We start from the raw sequence: 18,807 nt of genomic DNA, 5'->3' as shown, positions 1-18,807 counted from the left end.
AGTTAGAATCTGCTTTTTAGTTGACAGATACCTGAACAGATTTATTTTCAAGAAGACAAATCGCTTTCGGAAGTCTGAAAAATTTCGACTTTTCCTGTAAAATCTGCTTCATCCTTTTCTTCTGCCAGAAAGTTCTGTTACCTCAATTATATGTAGAACACAACACATCTCACTCTGTGCTGCTTACATTGTCCTTTGGTATTAGCCTCCAATTTTACACGCAATTAAAACAGATTATAAAGTGTCGGACCTAAATTAAAAGTTATTTACAGTGCTTAATATTGCCCTTTATGGATCTCAGTGTTAAATACCAACATTAATCAAAGTGTGCTTAAGTCTCACTGATAAATCTCAGTGTGATAGTTAAGCATATGCTTCAATCCCTCCTATTAAAAGCAGCAAAGGACTTGAAAGTCCAAATTTTGGCAGGATGGGGCCCTAAACAAAACGTATTTGTTACATTTCTATCCTGCCCTTCCTCCAAGGAGCTCAAAGCAACATGCATGGGGCTCCTTGCTAATTTTATTCTCACAACAAACCGGGAAGATAGGTTAGGCGGGGAGAGACCAGCACAGTAGAGCTTAATGGCTGAGCAGTCCAAGTCCACGTTTCACAAAAATACATTTAATGCATTTTTCGTTTTTTGGTCCTGCTGTCAACAAATAACGCACAATGCACATGGTCTGGGATCTTTCTTCAAGCCTCCCCCACACACACACACACTCACACGGCACACTCACACGGCACACCACTCTGTGATTCCTTTACTCTGCAATTCCTTTACGCGAGCTGGTTTCTTTGCTTGCTGGGGAGCTATTGCAACAGATATTTCCTCTTCCCTCCCAATCCCTTTTCCTCTTGTGTTGTGTCTTTTAGACTGTCGGCCTGATGGTAGGGACTGTCTTATGTTCATCACTCCAGGAGTCTTAAAAAAAAAAAAAATTCGGAAGAGCAGGGCAAAAATGCTGTAAATAAAATAAATGCACATTTTGAGAAAGCCCCAAGAAAATCCATTTTGACCATTTCCCTCTGCACGTGTGTACTCAAATGGCAGCTCCATCAAAGGCCTTGTACCCTGAGAGTCAAAATGTGTAGAGTCATGTGCCACGCAGAAAAAAAAGGCAGAAGCACCCTCAAGATGTCAACTTCAGAAGTGCCCCAGATAAGGGGACGCACACACAAAATTTCACGTGTAGTACAGCTTTCTACTATTTCTCGGCAGCACCACTAAATGCTTCACTGTTAGGAATTTGGAGCCGGTCACTGTCTTTGTGGCTACAGATTGGGCACAACTCTTTATTTTAACAGCCAAATGGGTCAGTGATCTTACTTTGCCCAGAGTCCCTCTTCTTAGTGAACAACAGACAGCAACCGGTTCCAAATTGGTTTAATAGCACAGGCTATTAAATTCAAAGTACCGTTAAGCTTGTCGGCTCTTTCTTCACAAGCCAGATGGTCTACCATGCTGGGAATTTGCTATAGTCTGGAGATTCTTGCCAGTTTTCAGTGGCACCGACAGACACATTTTACTTAAAGACGTTAACAACCTTCACAACCACGATCGTGCCACAGTTTGTGGAATCTGGCTTCACCCACATTTCTGAGGGCTGCAGCTTCTTTTAAAAGAGAATGTTACTAGCCCTCATGAGGGAGGAAAGCTTAAGGAGATGGTGATTCGTGTCTGCTCAACACTCAAAGTGAAAATGATGGTGGTTGCCCGATTTGCACTCATTGAAACTACTAGGTGGGACTTCGCTCTAGTCCCCAACCCTGCTCCTTTTAGTATATTGGCTGAAACCCGTTGACTCATGGCCTAAAGCTGGTGGTTGTCAATCTTTCCAGACTTTGGACCAATTTTTAAATCCATCCTGCAATCTGGGATCCATTCTCTTCCTTGCTCTCTCCATCTTCCCCACGACCCCACAGACCCATACATTTTCTCTATCTTTTTGCCTTCCTTCTCAGTCTTTCTCCTTTGCTGTCTCTCTTGTTTTCTTGTCCTCCCTCTGTCCATGTTCCATTTCACTCTCAGTGCATATTTCTTTTACTATCTGCCTCACTTCCTAGTCCTCTCTGCCCATCCTTCATCATCCCCTCTTTCTCTACCTCTGTCCATCTTTTCTGTTCATCTTTCTTCTCTCTTTCTCTGTCCCATCTTTCTCCTTCACCAGTGGCTTAGAATCTCATTTTAAGGACACTTTAGCTAGCATTCCTGATGGCTCCAGGCCCCACAATAGATATTCTTGAGTTTGCATGGCAACACCCATTAGGAAAGGGGTGCCCTCCAACCAGAGAATAAAGATTTGTAAATGATTTGTAAGGGCAGAATTGTCTCCATCACCATAGGCAGGGGGTAGAGATGATGAACCAGAGATGATGTCACTATGGAGAATGGGTAAGCGCATGGGAACCAGATTGTTATCTGGACTTTTTTACTTGCCTCCTAATGGAACCACATAAAGAAACAACCTTACATTGAATCAGAGCACTGGTCTACTGTGGCTGGCAGCAGCTTTTCAGGGTCCAAGGGATTTTCCCTCGGACTGCAGACTCTGGCCTCATTGGCCAGAGAACCAAGGGCCATTGGGAGGCGGCAGCCCGCTGCCTCCCAGGAAGAAGATTGGCAAGGGAGAGACCAACCGGGCCCCATATATTGGCCAGAGAAGGAACAGCTGCAGGGAGCTTGTTTTACCATTCCCAGCCAGAAAGGAAACCTTGAAGAAACTCAGAACTTAGTTTGAAACTGAGAACCGGTGCCTGGATTTTGCTTTTTTTCCTCCTCCCTCCCAGTCCCTTTTCCTTTTGTGTCGTGCCTTCTGGACTTTAAGCCTGCAGGCAGCGACTATCTCACTATTAATCTTTGTAAGCCACTCTGGGAACCTTTTTCTGGCTGAAGAGCTGGGTAAAAGCATTGTGTGCGTGCGTGCGTGTGTGGGCGCGTGCGTGGCAGGAATCCTTCCAAAGTCCCTGACCCAAAGATACTTCAGCCCCCAAAGGCAAGGACCGAGCCTGCACTACAAAGATGGTGAATGGTGTGGACAAAAGACTGTAATGCTCTTCTCTTTTAATCCTGTAAGACGGGGTCACCCAATTCAAATGATTAGAAGTAGGTCCACAGTGAACAAAAGGAAGCTTTCCTTCCTTCTTCCCTCCCCTCCCTTTGGTATGCACTTTACAAGTTACTCGAATCATGCTAATAAAGCTATACTGGCAATGGCCTCATTGTGATGGATTATATGAAACACCAGCATCACAGTGTGTAGCATTTCATGGAGGATAAGGCTAGGCATGGCTACTTGTCATGATGGCCACATATTATCTCCAGTATCAGAGGTGGTATACCTCTGTAGACCTCTTCTAAAAGTATTAGAAAAAAGCATGGAGGTGAAGCCTTGCTGGGGCTTAGCCATTACAGGCAAGATGGAACCTCCAAGTTCTGGAACAGTATACCAGAGATAGGGACAAGCAATAAGGGGGAACCAGCACCATCCTGTCGTGCTTGGGACAAATTTTTGGAAGGCAGCTAAGCTAAAGGAGCCTTTGACCTGATTCAGCAAGGCAGTTTTGATGCCTGAGTTTATTCTTAGCACATACTTCACACCCAGCTCTATCTCTCCCTCCCCACTTCTTTTTGCCAGCATTTTCCAACTCAAATCTGAAAGCCATGACGGTTAGCAACTGACCAAGTGCAGGCGGGCCACAGAAAACATGTATGATGTTGCCCACCCCTGGGCCTGGTAATTTGTTGTAGTTGTTGCCACGATGGGCCTGGGGAATTTGAACTCACAGCCCCAAGACTCCCTTTTGTGGGGGCGGGGTTGGATGGGGGACGACTCCCATTCTGGGAGTCCAGTGATAACTGAATGAGTCAGGGCTGGGGTCCTCAGATGTGGCTAGCGAAGGAATGCTGTTCCTTTGGAAACTGCATCGCAGAAGCAGTTTGTTGAAAGCAGGTTGCCTTGAAGGAAGGAAGGACAGATGAAGGGAAGAACCTGGCTCAGCTGTAATCCCGAGGACGTTATGCAAACTATACAATCAAGGTTTCCAAAGAGGCATGTATTTATGGGTGATTTAAGACTGAGTCACACAGTCAGCTTTTCTCTCTCTCTGAATATGCTCTTGTAATCCCACATCCTTGCTGTACGAAAGAAAGACTGTGCAAACAAGAAAGGGAGCTTGTGCAGGCTGTTAGAAGCTACAGCCCTGCCCTTGGTGCGGGAGGATGCTGTGCAGAGAATGGCACACGGCTGTTTCTGGCTGGAAACAAGAGCCTTGCTTTGCACATGGAAGGGCCCAGGATCAATCCCTGAGATTTCCAGGTGGGGCCGGGAAAGGGCCCTGCCAGAAACCCTGGAGAACCACTGCCAATAGTTGGATTCGGTATAAGACATCTTCCCCTACGTCCTCTCTCTGTCTCCTAACACCTAGGGCAGGGGTGAGCAACTCGTGGCCCATGGGTCAAAAGGAGCCCTGCCCCCACTGCTGAATTTGCTGTGGCAAAAAAGCAGCAATTTTGCAAGGGAACAAGGCACACGGGAAGGGCACACTCGGTTTGCAAAAAGAATGGCATTTCTGGAAACAGTGTGCCTTGCTTCTTTGCAAAACCCGTTTTTTTGCTGCTGCAGCTAGAAATTTGGTGGACATGGGGTGTGCCCCCCCTCTCCCATGGTGTGTTCTGGGGAAGGCAGTGTGCTCCCTCAAGCCCTAGACTTTGCCTCCCCCCGACCTAGCGGGGTGGAGGATTGCACAGCTGTACAGCACCTGCTTTGCAAGCAGAGGGTCCCAGGTTCAATCCTGGGCATCTCCAGTTTAAAAACTAAGCAGGTAGCTGGTGATGAGAAAAACCTGCTGCCAGTCAGACTACACAATACAGGGCTGGATGGACAATTCAGGCAGCTTCCTATGTTACTCTGTGGTGTGTCATGCTAAGTATTTCTAGACATAATGGGTGATGTTGGAAGATTTGGGCAGCAAATTCACGCCTGCCGTAACATCTGTCTCCAACCTGTTCCATGGCTATTGCCTCATCATAAAACAGATCCTTACATTAAATTGAATTGTCCAGGGTCTCTCTCTCCATATGGGGCCAAAGGTATTCCAATGATGGTATAGGACCTTTGTAATCACTCCACACCAGACCCTATAAAAGAGCCCAGAATCACTGAACAACATCTCCTTGTGGTTTTTTTTAGAGGTTGTGGGGGGGGGAGCGGTGGGTGGTGTCTTTTAGTTTTTAGTTTTACAGATAAGCCTGTTGAGGTGTGTTGGATTAGAGAGACTTAGATTCAAATCCTGGCCCAGTCCTGATCTGGTTCACAGATCAGCCAAGCTGATCCCAAAACACTGTTGTTTGCTCACACATGCTGTTCTTTTTCAGAGCTTCACAACAATCCTATGAGGTAGATTAGGCTGAGAAAGAGTGACGTCCCCAAGATCACCTAGCAAGATCTGAGGATGCAGTGGAAAATCCAACACTTCACCCACCTGCCCCAATACCATGAATATCTATCTATCTATCTATCTATCTATCTATCTATCCATGTATAACTCCTTTCTCTACTCTACACTCCCATAAAGGAACCTCAGAATTTCTCCCTGCCCTTTTTGCCTGCACATGACAAAGTTACCAGCTTGGGTGGGGCATGCAGCTCTCTACAACAAGAAAAATGAGGCAAGATCACAGCCTCCTCGACAAGAGAACGCACCCGCACCCGTGTATCCCAGATGTGCGAAAAAAAGGCATTCAAGGGACCAAACAGAATGGAATAATGAAGGGGTTTTAGCGTAACCACACCCTTGGGAATGCCTGTACTTAACCCAGAAATGTGCAAACTATCCCACGCTAGGAAAAACACTTGCCAGTCCCGAGCACAACACTAAGACATTTCACGAATAGGTAATCCCCATAAATCCCTGTAAAATAGGTTCATTGCAAGAGAGGGAAAAAACTCAACTGAACTGGGAACCTGAGTAGTGTGTTGATTTCCGTAATATCTCAAAAATCCACCTCCCCGACTCCTTCCACCTGGGTTATGAACCTCGAAAAGGTTCATTTTCCTACCCCACCCCGCCAGACGGTGATGCAAACAGCTTTAATGGTCAGTATTTATTTATTTTTATGCGCTGTCATTTCCTGCAGTGATAAAAGATTCTCGCTGCATTTAAAAAAAACATCTGTTTCCCCGGTGCTCAACCGATACCAGGGCAGACAGAGTGTACGGTGATTCAGAATGAATTCAGAGTTCCACGGAGTTTGAATCAGGTGATTCAGAATGAATTCAGAGTTCCACGGAGTTTGAATCAGTCGTAATAGACTACGCTGCAGCAGAAATCCTGGAATGGCTCCAGAAGGAAGCTTTGCTTCTCTGCCTACCAAGGTCACTTGCAACAACACCAGCACCATCGCAGGATTCACTCTCTGAAATTGTAGATTATCTTTCCATTCCAGCATTTAAAAGCATATAGAATTGCTGGTTTTAAAAATAACTTTTACCTGATACACCGAGAGGGCAGGTTGGTTTTAAATTGTTAAGGGCTACAATCCTATGCAGGCTTACGTGGGAGTAAATCCTACTGATCACAGTGGGACTTACTGCTGAGGAAGATGTGCACAGGATTGCACTCGAAGTTTTGTCAAGTGTTTTACAGAGCTGTTTTTAGAGGTTTTTTAGGGCTCAAGTCAACTCTTCCCCTCAGCTGATCATGAAATAAAATATTTATTATTGTTTATTAAGGATGCTTGTATACTGCTTGATACAACAAAAAATCTAAGAGGTTTACATGCCGAAGTATTAAAAAAACACCCTCTTAAGTGGGTTTCTCCCCCCAATAGCTCCACGTTTCAATATATGAGAACCCAAATTTGACCTCTTGCAAATACTTTTTGTAGTATTACATCCCTCCCTTCCTTGACCCTTCAAAACCCTCTTCAAAATCTAACTTTTCTTCTGGTTAAACCCCTTAGGCCTCAGCAGTACAGCTCCAATTGTTCATCTTTCTTATGTCCCATAAGACTGTAATCTCCATGGAGCAGGGACTTATTGTTTGCTTATGTTACTCCATAAATTACTACCAGCAGTGTGTAGTTACTTACACACTATATAAGTAAGTAAGTAAGTGTGTGTGTGTGTGTGTGTGTGTTTTGAGCACTTATTTTGATTAGTTGATGGAAATTACCGATTCCCCCTCTTCACACACACACACACAAAAGTCAAACGTAATTCAGGCAGCTATCATGCCTGCTAAACCACACACCTTTCACCATTCACTGGCTAATGTGGGGTTAAATCCTTGCAGGTCTTCCCGCCCCCACAACCCCACTATTACCATGCTGTTATGATCCATTTAAAACGGTTTAAAGGCATACACTTCTAGAATTTCCTTCACATCTGTGCCTCCTTTTCAGAAAACATTGTGTGTGTGTGTTTTTTAAATAAACTGTCTCCCTCCCCTTCTGTCAGAGTTGCTGTATTGTCTATGGGGCCGTATTAGGAACATGTAATTCCATCGGTTTCGGATATACTTTGTGGGAGGAGATGGTTTACTTCGCTGAGAAAGATGCCAGCTCTATTACGGCAAGAGTTCTGGAACCATTTACACCTTGGGAGACTTTTAAAGCCATTCCTTCATTTTGGGGTCTTGTTCTAACCAAGCATTAAGACAAACCAAGTTAACATTGTTCCAGTTTAAATCTTTCTACTTCTTTGCTTCAAAGAGCTTCCAAGCCCTCATGAGTTACTATTAGCCTGTGCAGCTACCTTAGTTTCTTGCCAGAGCGGGCAACCTGGTTCCCTCCAGATGTTTTGGCCTAGAACTTCCATAAGCCCCAGCCAGCATGGACAATAAATAGTAAGGGATGATGGGAGTTGGGTTGTTTTTAATGGAGTATTGGACTAGGACTAAGACCCCATTGCAAATCCCAATTCAGCCATGAAACTGACCAGGTGATGATCTTGGCCAAGTCACCTTCTCTTAACCTGTCCCACCTTGAAAGGCTGTTGTGAGGATAAAACGGGGAGAGGGAAAAAGGAAGAACTGTGTATGTCTCCCTGAATGCCTTGGGGGGATAAATGAGCAATAACACCAATAAATAAAAATAGAAGCCAGTTCTTTTCTAAGGAAGAAGCTGGTTTGGCTGATGAGAGCCCTTGTTGCCCATCCCAAATTGGCAAATGTGGGAGGTCACAGAGCCATCGTGATTAAAAGGCCACCCCACATCTGCACAGCCCTGAATCCATTTTCGGTTAATGACATGCCAAGTATCTGAGGTGATATAAACATTTCTTGCCTGCAGAAAACAAGCACACAGCACTGCTCTTTCCCCCAATCTGCTAGTTTACTATATGCAGGGAGATTATTATTATTTGTTTAAATGCAGGGGAGCACTCTAAATTTGGCTCTTGCCCATAGACCTGGACAGTGCCTGTGCAATCGCCTCAGTCTGACAGCTCATGCTATCCACCTTGCAGGAGGAGAGCTCTAATACTTAGCATTTATAAAAGTCTTTTTTTAGTGTTCCAAACATTTTGCTTAGCTTCCCTGCCCCCACCCCCGAATGCTTACCACACCCCTGTAAGAGAGGAGGGCTTCCTTACAGCCACCTAGCAATGGCATGGCTGTGGCACGATTTGAACTCGGGGCTGGCTGCTCCCACACTTAGCCCTTGCACTAAAACACACCTCGGCCAGGGTGCTTTGATGAAACCTAGGGCTCTGCCATGCATGTTGGCCACCGAAAGAGAAACATGCACGTGTGAACAGGTCTCCGTACATGCGGTGTATGCTTCTACGCAGATTTGCGCACAGAGACTCCAATGGAAGAACACAGGCCGTTGCTCTACAAGTTAACAGGTTTGTGGCATGCGAATATCACCCTGCGCATGCTTACCTAGATGTCTGCGTGGTTGCAGAACTGAGGAAATAGTCACCTCTCCTGCTACAGTAGGGGAACAGAACCTCCAGGGTTCCCCAGATGATCCCACCCCCTTCCCCTGGCCCCACCAATCATTTGGTAGTTTCCAGGCTTTTGTGCAGTTTCCACCTCCCCTTTCTAAAAAGTTAAAATGTGTCCCCTAAGGCACAGTTACTGGCTGGGCTGTAAGAGCTTTAAGCTACAATAGGCTGGTATTTTGGCCCCGCCCCTTTTGCCTTTGGACATGCCCACCCCTGGAATGCGGCCCCTGAGAGCTTCTCCGAAATGGAATTCGGCCTTCGGGCAGAAAAAGGTTCTGCACCCCTGGGCTACAGGAACATAGAAAGCTGTTTTATATCAGCTCAGGCCACTGGTCTCTGCAGCCCAGTGTGGTCTGCTGTGAGTGGCAGTGGCTCTCCAGGGTTCATCACAGATTGATTTTTTGCTTTAGCACTGAACTCTGGGCAGTGCCTTGAGGAGCGTCCAACCCGCCCTCGATGCCGTTGGGGCCCCTCAGCAGCAAAAGCGTCAGCCCCATGGCTAAGCGGCCCATGCCCACCCAAATCCATGTTAAATGCACCAAAAAAAAAAAAAAATGCATCCCAGAGTATTTTATTAAACCGCTTTACAGTCTACTCGGCATGGAGCTCCTTTTCGTGGTGCCACTTCTCTTCTGCCTAACGTCATGTAACACGTAATGAAAGTTAGGAACAGCTGGATGCGTTCTCCAGTGGAAATCTAAAATGGTTGTAAAGGGAATATTCTCTCTCTCTCTTGATAACAGAGCACTAGATATTCATTAATCGCAGGACAACACAGAGAGAAAGAGATGGGGAGATTTAATTTGACAGGGGTACAGTTTGCCAAACCTGAGTGCATGTTCGGCTTTTTAAAAAAGATTACTAGGAATCCCTCGACCCACTCTGAACAAACATCGCTTTCCAAGCCAAATATTAAAAGCTAATACCTTTCATGATTTCATACAGTCATGTAGCTGACTTCTAAAACAAAACAAAGAGATAAAGGAAACGCTCTAAAAAAATTACACACAAGTATTTATTAATTAAATCTGCTTGGATTAAAAAAAAACATAGAACAAAAAGGATGCCATTCATCATAATCTTGTGACAGAATTCTCCTGACTCCAGCTAGAGGGTGGGGCGTGAAAGGTAGACAGAGAGCAACAAAGGTTGTAACGCTTAATTTTGAGTGTCTAGAAATAAATGCACATATTTTCATGTTGGATTTTGCAAATAAAGGTTGCCACTAGCACGGCATCTTGGAAACAAAGTGGGAACCGCTACACAAGACTGGAACTCGGTAAAAAAGATATTACGGATATATTAATAGGGCTGGGTACAATATTACCAAGAGAGGCCAGGATCCCAAAGGGCCTTGTATGGGAACTTAAATTAATCCCATATACGCACAAGAGTTTCCCTGATCTCTGTCTTCCGTTACAGCACCTCATGCTGCATGAGGCACCCTTCTAGAAGATTTCTCCCAGGTTCAATCCCCAGCATCTCCAGATTGGGCTAGGAAGGAATCCTGCCTGAAACCCTGGAGAGCTGCTGCTGCCAACCCGTGTCAACAATACTGAGTCAGACGGACCAATCGTCTGATACTATATAAGGCAGCTTCCTGTGTTCCTGTTTAAGTCAGCCTTTTATTCAGAATCATGAGGACTGGAATCTTACTTAATTTTTAAGAGCTCAGTGCTAACAGAGCACATGCTTTGCATGGAAAAGGTCCCAGATTTAATCTCCAAGTAGGGCTGGTGAAGAACCCTGTCTGAAACTCTGGGGAGCAAATCAGTATAGACAATACTGTCCTAGGCAGAGAAATGATTCGGTGTACAGCAGCTTCCTATGTACGTCAGGAGGACAGACAATTCCAGTATTTGCACCAGGGCCTTTTGGATTAAAAAAACGTTTTAAAAAATATCTGCATCAGAAACACTTTAACCCATCTGTAAATTGGTAGATTAATCAATTAAAATATCTTTATTCAGAATGTATTCCCAAAAGGAATGAAAGTTGAACAAAGAAGCACTGCTGTAGATGATCTGCATTACACTGGAACCTGCTTTTGGTTCCTTGACGTTAAGCTTACTTTCCAGTTTTAGCCTCTCTCTAAAAAGTCTCTAAAAATCTCTCTAATGAGACTATTTGATTTAAGCCTTCTTCTTTTTTTTTAAGACCACATTTCCACAGGGGCGAGTGAGGAACAGAACACAAGCTTGCACACAGACCACAAAAGTTTAACTATCTGCATGATTTCAGTGGGGCTTAAAAGTGCTTAAATTTGGATAAAACAATGCCCAGGCAGTCTTAAATTTAAACTGAAAAGGAAGCGGCTACCAGGTAAATGTTAGCGTGCTGCAAAAAAGACAGTTATGTTCTGCATTGAACAATGACGAAGATACTCTGATTCTAGTAGTGTTTACATGTGTTTTTATATGCTACTCTGGAGAGAAACTGATGAGGTAATGTTAGAGACAGCACTTCGAGAGGGGGGGGGGAATTAAAAGTCAAAAGATACAAAGACATTCCAAAAATCTTCCCATCTCTAAGGAACATTTTTGAAGTCTGACATCAACCATCTTATAAAGTCCTGAATCCGGCTGAGGTTTCGTAAAGACACTAAGCAACATAAAGGGTTGTCAAAATGACTCTCTCAAAAGCTGATGAGTAATTCTGAGGGAAAATGCTACTACTTTTGGTCCGTGTTTGAGAATGTACCTCACTCAGCAGAACGTTAGCTCTGTCTGATGGCAGCAAGCAGACTATCGAGAATGGTCATTAATAAATATGCACTAATTGACTTTTTCTTTTGTGTTTTGAAGCAACAACAAGAGATTCATTTTGAAGCTCCGGAAGTTATAAAAACCAGATTTGTTCCAGCGCTGAAGCATTCAAGAATGTTACTTCAGACGCTCCGACTTCTTTGTATCATGCTACCCATGTCAAGTTTACATAGTTCCAGAAGCAATTATTTCCAGACATTCCAGTCCCAAAAAGTATCCTCAAGACAAGACGTTTTCCCCCCACTTGAGAAAATACCAAGAGTGTAAATCATGGATATTTGCTCTATCAAACTATACATTGAGCAAAAAACACATGACACTGTTTAGAGCACTGTTTAGAACTTCAGGCCCATGGGTCAAATCTGGCCCTCTGTGAGCAGTGATGACAACAACAGAACCTAAGAAGAGCCATGCTGGATCAGACCAAGGTTCCATCTAGTCCAGTATTCTGTTTACACATTGGTCAACCATGCCTGTGTGAAGCCCACAAGCAGGACATCAATGCAACAGCACCCTCTCACCCATTTTCCCCAGCAACCAGTGGACATAGGCAGACTGCCTCTGATCCTGGAGATAGCATACAGCCATCAGGACTAGTAGCCTTTGATGGTCTTCTCTTCCATGAATTTATCCAGACCCCTTTTAAAGCCATCCAAATTGGTGGCCATCACTCCATCTTATGCAAGTGAGTTCCATAGTTTAATTCTGTGCTGTGTGAAGACATCCTTCCTTCTTTCTGTCCTGAATCTCACACCAATCAGCTTCATGGGATGATCCCATTGGGTTCTAGTATTATGAGCGAGGGAGAAAAATGTCTCCCTGTCCACTTCCTCCACACCATGCATAATTGTACACCTCTATCATGCCTCCGCTTACTTGCCTTTTTCCTAAACCCATGCAATCCCAACAAGATGGAAAAAAGGCCTCTAGTCACCTTGTCCTCTCCTTCTGGGTATGTGTGGATCGGGCCCAGCGTGAAAGGGTACACAGTGACTGTGGTGAGGTGGTGAGCCCTCTCACCGAGGGGTGCCCACAGAAAGCATCTTGCCCAAGGGCCACCAAAACACCAGAGCCAACACTGTCTCTCTTAACAGTATCTAAAATATATTCTCCTGCAGAACTACACTGAAGCCCGTCTGTGGATTTCAGCAAAACACAGAATCCAACTTGATTGTGTCAGAAAGGTCAGGATGCAGCCTGATCTTGTGGGACCTGGTTCCCAATTTAGGAGTCCCCCGCCCCCCTTGAAGAAATAGGTTCCAAAGCAATAGCTGAGTGCTACCGTTGCTACCTGCAGATAAAACTGCATGCCCAGAAACAATGGGGAATTCAGATGGAATCCTCATTGTTTTTGAAATGTCAGACAGCATGTGCTGTATAATTTTTCAATTAAAAAACCCAAAGGGCTTTATGGCTTCACGCAAGGTCACACCCAGTTGCTCTCCAGTCAACACATTTGCAAAGTGGACATTCCATTGCAATTTGGGGGCGTGTGTGTGGGGGGATGCTATTGTCTCTTTTGAGATGGGGACGATACACACGGCCCAGAGATTATTTTAAAACAACAATAATTACAGGCTCGTTATCTACAGCCTTGCTCTATTTCCTGCCCATAAGAGTCAATAAATCCTTAGTTTTAAAACAAGTCTGAATCACTTCCTAACACAGATGGACACGGGGCGGGGGGTCGGCGTGCGGACGGGAATAGTAAAAGTTTATCCATGAAAAGGGAGCACGTTTCTCTAATGAAATGACATGCTGCTAATACATCCCACTCCCATTTTGCTGATGGAGGCTCCTTTGACATTTTCTAACACTTTCCAAATTCTAGCGCTGGGTCGCTTCTGAACACAGATTTTGTATTTCAGCCCTTTCTGGATACTGTATAGGTCTAAACATCCAAATATTAATTTGTTTGGCTACATAAGGCTTAAGTAGAGAAATTAATTAAGAGTTGGATGTTAAATCTTAAGCCAATAAACCACACTGTCAAGTGTTTGGTTAGCTGCGACCACAGTCCACAATAGACATCTTCTTGAACTGGACAAGGAGACACCAAAGTGCAGCTACAATCTTACGCACACTTACTTGGAAGTAAATCCAAGTAAATCTTTCCACCTCTTTTAACTGATTGGTTTGTTTAAATCAGGGGTATAAAATCTCAGGTCTGTGGGCTAGATGCAGCCCTCTGAGAGACCTAGTTCAGGTATCCCCAAAAGGCCATCTCCCCTTTCTTCTGTTCCCACCCCCTTTCCTCCAAGTACCAATCATTTGAGGGTTTCCTGGCTTTTGTGCACTCCCCCCCCAATTCCCCCCCAAAGTTGAAATGCCTCTCCTAAGCCAGTAAGAGATTTCGGGCGCAATCCTATGGCCGCCAGACGGCCATAGGATAGGTCGGTTTCTGGGAACTGACCTCAGTGCCTGTGCTCCAAGGTCGGTTCCTGGATAACCACCTCCCCACCACCTCATAAGCAGCACGGATCATCCCCAGGCTCCACGCTCGGAAAAGCAGTGCGGAGCAGAGCAAAAGGGGCATTCCTGGGGGCAGAGAGTGCGGACGTGCCGGTGCAACACTTTCTATGCATCGTCCAGCCTCCCCCCTCCGACATCCTGCAGCTAGAAAACAGAAATTGATCATCCAGCCGCAAATGCAGGGAGGCTGGAGCGTGGAGGAGATGATCCCTTCCGCGCTCCTCCCGCTGTGCATTGGATAGGCAGTTGCCTCCGAGTTCGGAGGCAGCCGCCTATCCGCATAGGACTACTCCCTTAAACTAAAATATGCTGGTATTGTGGAGTGTTTTTGCCCTGCCCCTTCTGCCTTTGGCCCCGCCCACCACTGGAATGAGCCCCCCCCAACATTTTCAAAATGAAATTCGGTCATCAGGCTGAAAGAAGTTGTGCACCCCAATCTAAAATTTAGACTGTATTCCTTTATGGATGTTTTATCGGGGGTTTTTTAAAGGTGTGAACCGCTTTTGAAGTTAAGATGAAAAAGCAGAATATAGATGTTTTGGTTTTTTAAAACAAATACGTACAGCAATCACAATCAAGAGTGATTCCCTTCTCCCCACCACCCTTTGTTTCTGAGGCAGCAAAGCTCTCTGGGCAAGGATGGAGGGTCACTTGGCATCGGGTGCTCAGCACTGTACACTGCTGGCATTCAATGAGGTTTGAACAGTAGTGTGCTTCTCGGCAACCTGAGACATAAGGGAAAGCTATAAAGTTACTCACCCAATTAAGGACACCATCTGTTCCACTATGTGTTTGCTGAATGTAATAATCACAAAAAGTTTCTGTAGGAAGAAAAACATTAGTCACGAGAGATATTCATCCAAAGCGGAAACGAAAACAATACAAGGATTAGTCTGTGATCCAGTGCAAATAATCACCCTGTCCCAGTTCTTTTGCTGCCCCTTTGCCATTACATTTCTCCCAGTGTTTGGGCCGATCCAGACGTTACACTAAACACGCAACTGCTGCTGAAAAAGGCAGCCATGTATCTAGCTTCTCCCACTGCTCCCGTTCTGTAATATCTGACCTGTGTCTAGATGTCTTGGTCCATTCCATTACACCTTGCCTTTACATTTCTCCCTAGTGTTTGAGCCAATGTAGACATTATGCTAAATACGCAACTGCTGCTGAAAAAGGCAGCCAAGTGTCTAACTTCTCCCTTGCTCCTGTTCTGTAATGTGTCATGGTCCATTCCATCAGGCTGAGGCAGAGGGAGGAAAAGCAAAGAAGGGCTATTCCATCAGCTCTGCTGACAGCCCAGTTGCCTTTGGCTCTCCCTCAACTGTCAGTGAGCAACCGCCATTCCATTAGGCTACCTGAACTGTTTCTCACTGGAGCTGGTCACTACAAGCACTGTAACTTTAAGAACTGGTAGCGGAGTTTGCTTTTTTCTCCTCCCTCCTCATCCCTTCTTCCTTCTGTGTTGTGTGTGTTTTAGAATGTAAGCCTGAGGGAAGAGCCTGACATGTGGGTTTTGTTTTTAAAACAGATGTATAAGACACTTTGGGAGCCTTTTTGGCTGAAGAGTTATGTAAAAATAAATAAATGCTTTTAAAATAAATAAATACATAAATAAATACGGTATTCAAAAACATCAACAACTGCTTTAAAGAGTGGGGAGAAGTAATACTTTTATTATATATTGGGAGACTAACAAATGTACAATACCCCTTCTCCAGGGATCCCCAACCTTTCTGAGTCGTCAGGGACATCTGGAATTTTGAGTGTATGTTGTGGGCGCTCTCAAAAAATGACTGTCAGGGGGGTTTGCCCATTCATAAAATGACTGCCATGTTGCTTATGGCCCGTCACACAATACTCATTTCCCAGAAGCCAACTGAGGAGACTAAGAGTAACTTGCCCAGGAACCTAAGTACAAGACAGAGGTAGGGTCTGAGCTCCTAAATGCAATGCCAGTCTTTTGAACCCAGTAAAGATGGCATGATGGGCATGCCAGTCTCCCACTTAAAATAATAACAACAACAATACGAATACTTTTTAAAATCTTGAAAATAAAAATAAGAATCAGGAGAGGCAGGGAGTCTGGCAGGCATCAAGAAATATGTTTGCAGATACACGGGCACTACATTGGAGACCCCTATCTTACACACTTACACACACACATGGTGGTTCTGCATGGATCTGTGGAGTCCATGTGGACTGGAGTCCATCCTGAAAAGAGCCTTCAATGTGGTGGCCCCCTTTCTATGGAACTCCTGCCTCTGGAGGTCAGGCCAACACTGTGTTGTTTCCGGCACCTCCTGAAAACATCTTTATTCCAGGAAGCCTTTCCTGACTGACCAGCCATGGTTTTATTTTAATATGGTGTTTTATTTCTTTATCTTTTTATCATTTTATATTTTACTGTTCACCGCTCCAGAATCCATTTAGAAGTAGAGCAGTATATAAATGCTGTGTGTATACACACACACACACACACACACACGAATGAAGAAACAAGATTCAAGTCTCTGGAAATGAAGTCTTTAAAACTTCCATCCTCAAGGAAACAAAAGACTCAAAAGAGTTTACTGCATGGTAAAACTATGGTTGGACTGTACCACTTCAGAGGGCATGAAAAAGATCCCTACACATTAAACAAAAGTGAAACAAAAAACCTAGTACAACAATGAGGAGGCTAAAATCTCTTCCCCACCATCTAATTTTGCATTTTTTAAGTACAGGATACTTTTTAATACAGGGAAAGCATTCAAATATATGAATGTCACTTCCAGTCTGAAATGCTACAGTCCAGGAGAAGCTTTACCTCCTGATGAGGTGTCTGTCCAAACAGCCTCTCAACTTAGATAGCTAGGTTTTTTGTTTTAAATGCTTTGTTTCTTTCTTGCTCGAGGAATTAAGAGAAAAACAAGTTTTAAAAAATGGGAAAATAATGTTTCAGTGACAGATGAAACCACAAAAAGATCAGACCCCATAAATCAAGGGTGAGCAATGCATTCCGTGGTTTGGGCCATCTCCTGGTCTGTTCCCCCCCCCCAACACCCAGCTTCATTACATCGGGGGCAAATGGCTACATGGAGTGTAACTTAGTTGTAAGCACTGTAAGCAGTTTGTAAGGCCAGCATCAGTTTGGATCACAAATTGGGGGCTTTTGAAGCAAAGTGGCACACTAAAGTAAGTTTCTGTGCCTGCGTGTGCATGTTTTCTATGGAGGGAAGGAATTGGAAGATTGTGTAGAGTGGGACCTGTGAGAAAATACTGCAAAGAACTGCTCCTATTCAGGGTTCCTGGCAGTCCTGCTATGCCCATTTCCAGAATATTCCATTCCAACCCCTCTAAATTCCTATTCGCTGAACCCCCTCAACAGCCAGCACTCTGCTGTCACTGAGCATGCTCAGTCTTCAATGGGCAGTTTTTGTTGTGCCCCCCGCCCCCCACCCCCGGTAAAGTTTTCCAAACAATTGTTTTTGGTACTTCTGCACACCTTGGGGTTCCACCCAAGCCTGCTGACACCTCCCTTTTGCACGCACAAAAAGGATCAGAGAACGCGTTTGCCATTAGTATCTAGGACTTGATGCTGCGGTGCAGATTAAAAGGCCAATTAAATGCAACAGTAAAACGGACTTCTGGGATGGCCCTAGAGGCTTCCTGCTTGGCATGGGGGGTAGGGGATATCACTGTAAATCTTCTATGACTATATTTCCTATAGCTGTTCTCAGCTATGTTAAGAAACAAACTCACACACAGAGTAAAAGTTTAGGATGCTGTCTTACAGTGTGGTTGAACAGATACAAAAGACTGGTCTGAACTGGCTGGGGGATGGGGGGGGCACATCCACTTTTATGACAAATGTAGGATTTACCCAATGTTGAATAGTCACCAAACCACATGTGGGTGTAGATCATTATAAATAACATGCTAACACAACAACTACAGAACAGCACGTCCTCCAAAGTTTATCTCACCAGAGCTCTGATTTTTCAGCCTGCTTATCCTCAGGGACACCTACATGGATTGGGTTATCCTATATATATTAAAAGAGAACTCATCCTCTGAATGTGGATCCTGATGTAGCAAAAACAAAACCACCCACCCACAAAAGGCAGGTTTTGTAGAACTAGAACCCCAAAGAGTGCAGAAGTAGGAAAATCCATTCACTCGTTCATTCATTACATTTCTATACTGCCCAATATCCAAAGCTCTATGGGCACTATACAAAGATTAAAGCCATAAAAGTATAATATCGGAACGTGATATAAAACTATTCACATTCAAACACATAAAACAATTTTACACAATCAACAATAAAAATCCCAGAACTCGTTAAAAACAAAACAAAAAACCCCTTATCACATGCTGTCAAATGCATGGGATTAGAGACAAGTCTTGACCTGGTGCCGGAAAGAGGGCAATGTTGGTGTCAGGTGGACCTTAGTGGGGAGAGCACGGTGGGGGGCCACCACCAAGAAGTCCCTCTCTGTTGGTTTTTTTTGAGGGCGGAATCCTAAGGATTTACCTCCACTGTTGGATGTGTTTAAAGCAGAGGCGGGAGATTGCCAGCTATCAGAGATGAGTTAGCAGTGGATTTCCTGCCATTAGCAGGGGGTTGGATTATATGA

The 18,807-nt window shown here is 44.5% G+C and overlaps 1 protein-coding gene across 4 annotated transcripts in view; it reads right to left on the bottom strand.

The window, feature by feature from the left end:
• Positions 1-18,807, bottom strand: part of VMP1 (vacuole membrane protein 1) — a 126,478-nt gene that overhangs the window by 15,316 nt on the left and 92,355 nt on the right. For all 4 annotated transcript variants that reach the window (XR_014786193.1, XM_084823358.1, XM_084823359.1 and 1 more), the window contains exon 10: positions 14,948-15,009. Coding sequence is in view for 3 of the 4 variants with exons in the window: in XM_084823358.1 (XP_084679484.1) it covers positions 14,948-15,009 (62 nt within the window). In the remaining variant the exon portion in view is untranslated. The remainder of the gene's footprint in view (positions 1-14,947; positions 15,010-18,807) is intronic.

Source organism: Heloderma suspectum, chromosome 16 (assembly GCF_057233095.1).
Source record: "Heloderma suspectum isolate Gila_16-S chromosome 16, 16-S_ref, whole genome shotgun sequence".
Taxonomy (NCBI): domain Eukaryota; kingdom Metazoa; phylum Chordata; class Lepidosauria; order Squamata; family Helodermatidae; genus Heloderma; species Heloderma suspectum.
The sequence above is the reverse complement of the archived record's forward strand: the minus strand, read 5'-3'. Positions and strand labels throughout refer to the sequence as shown.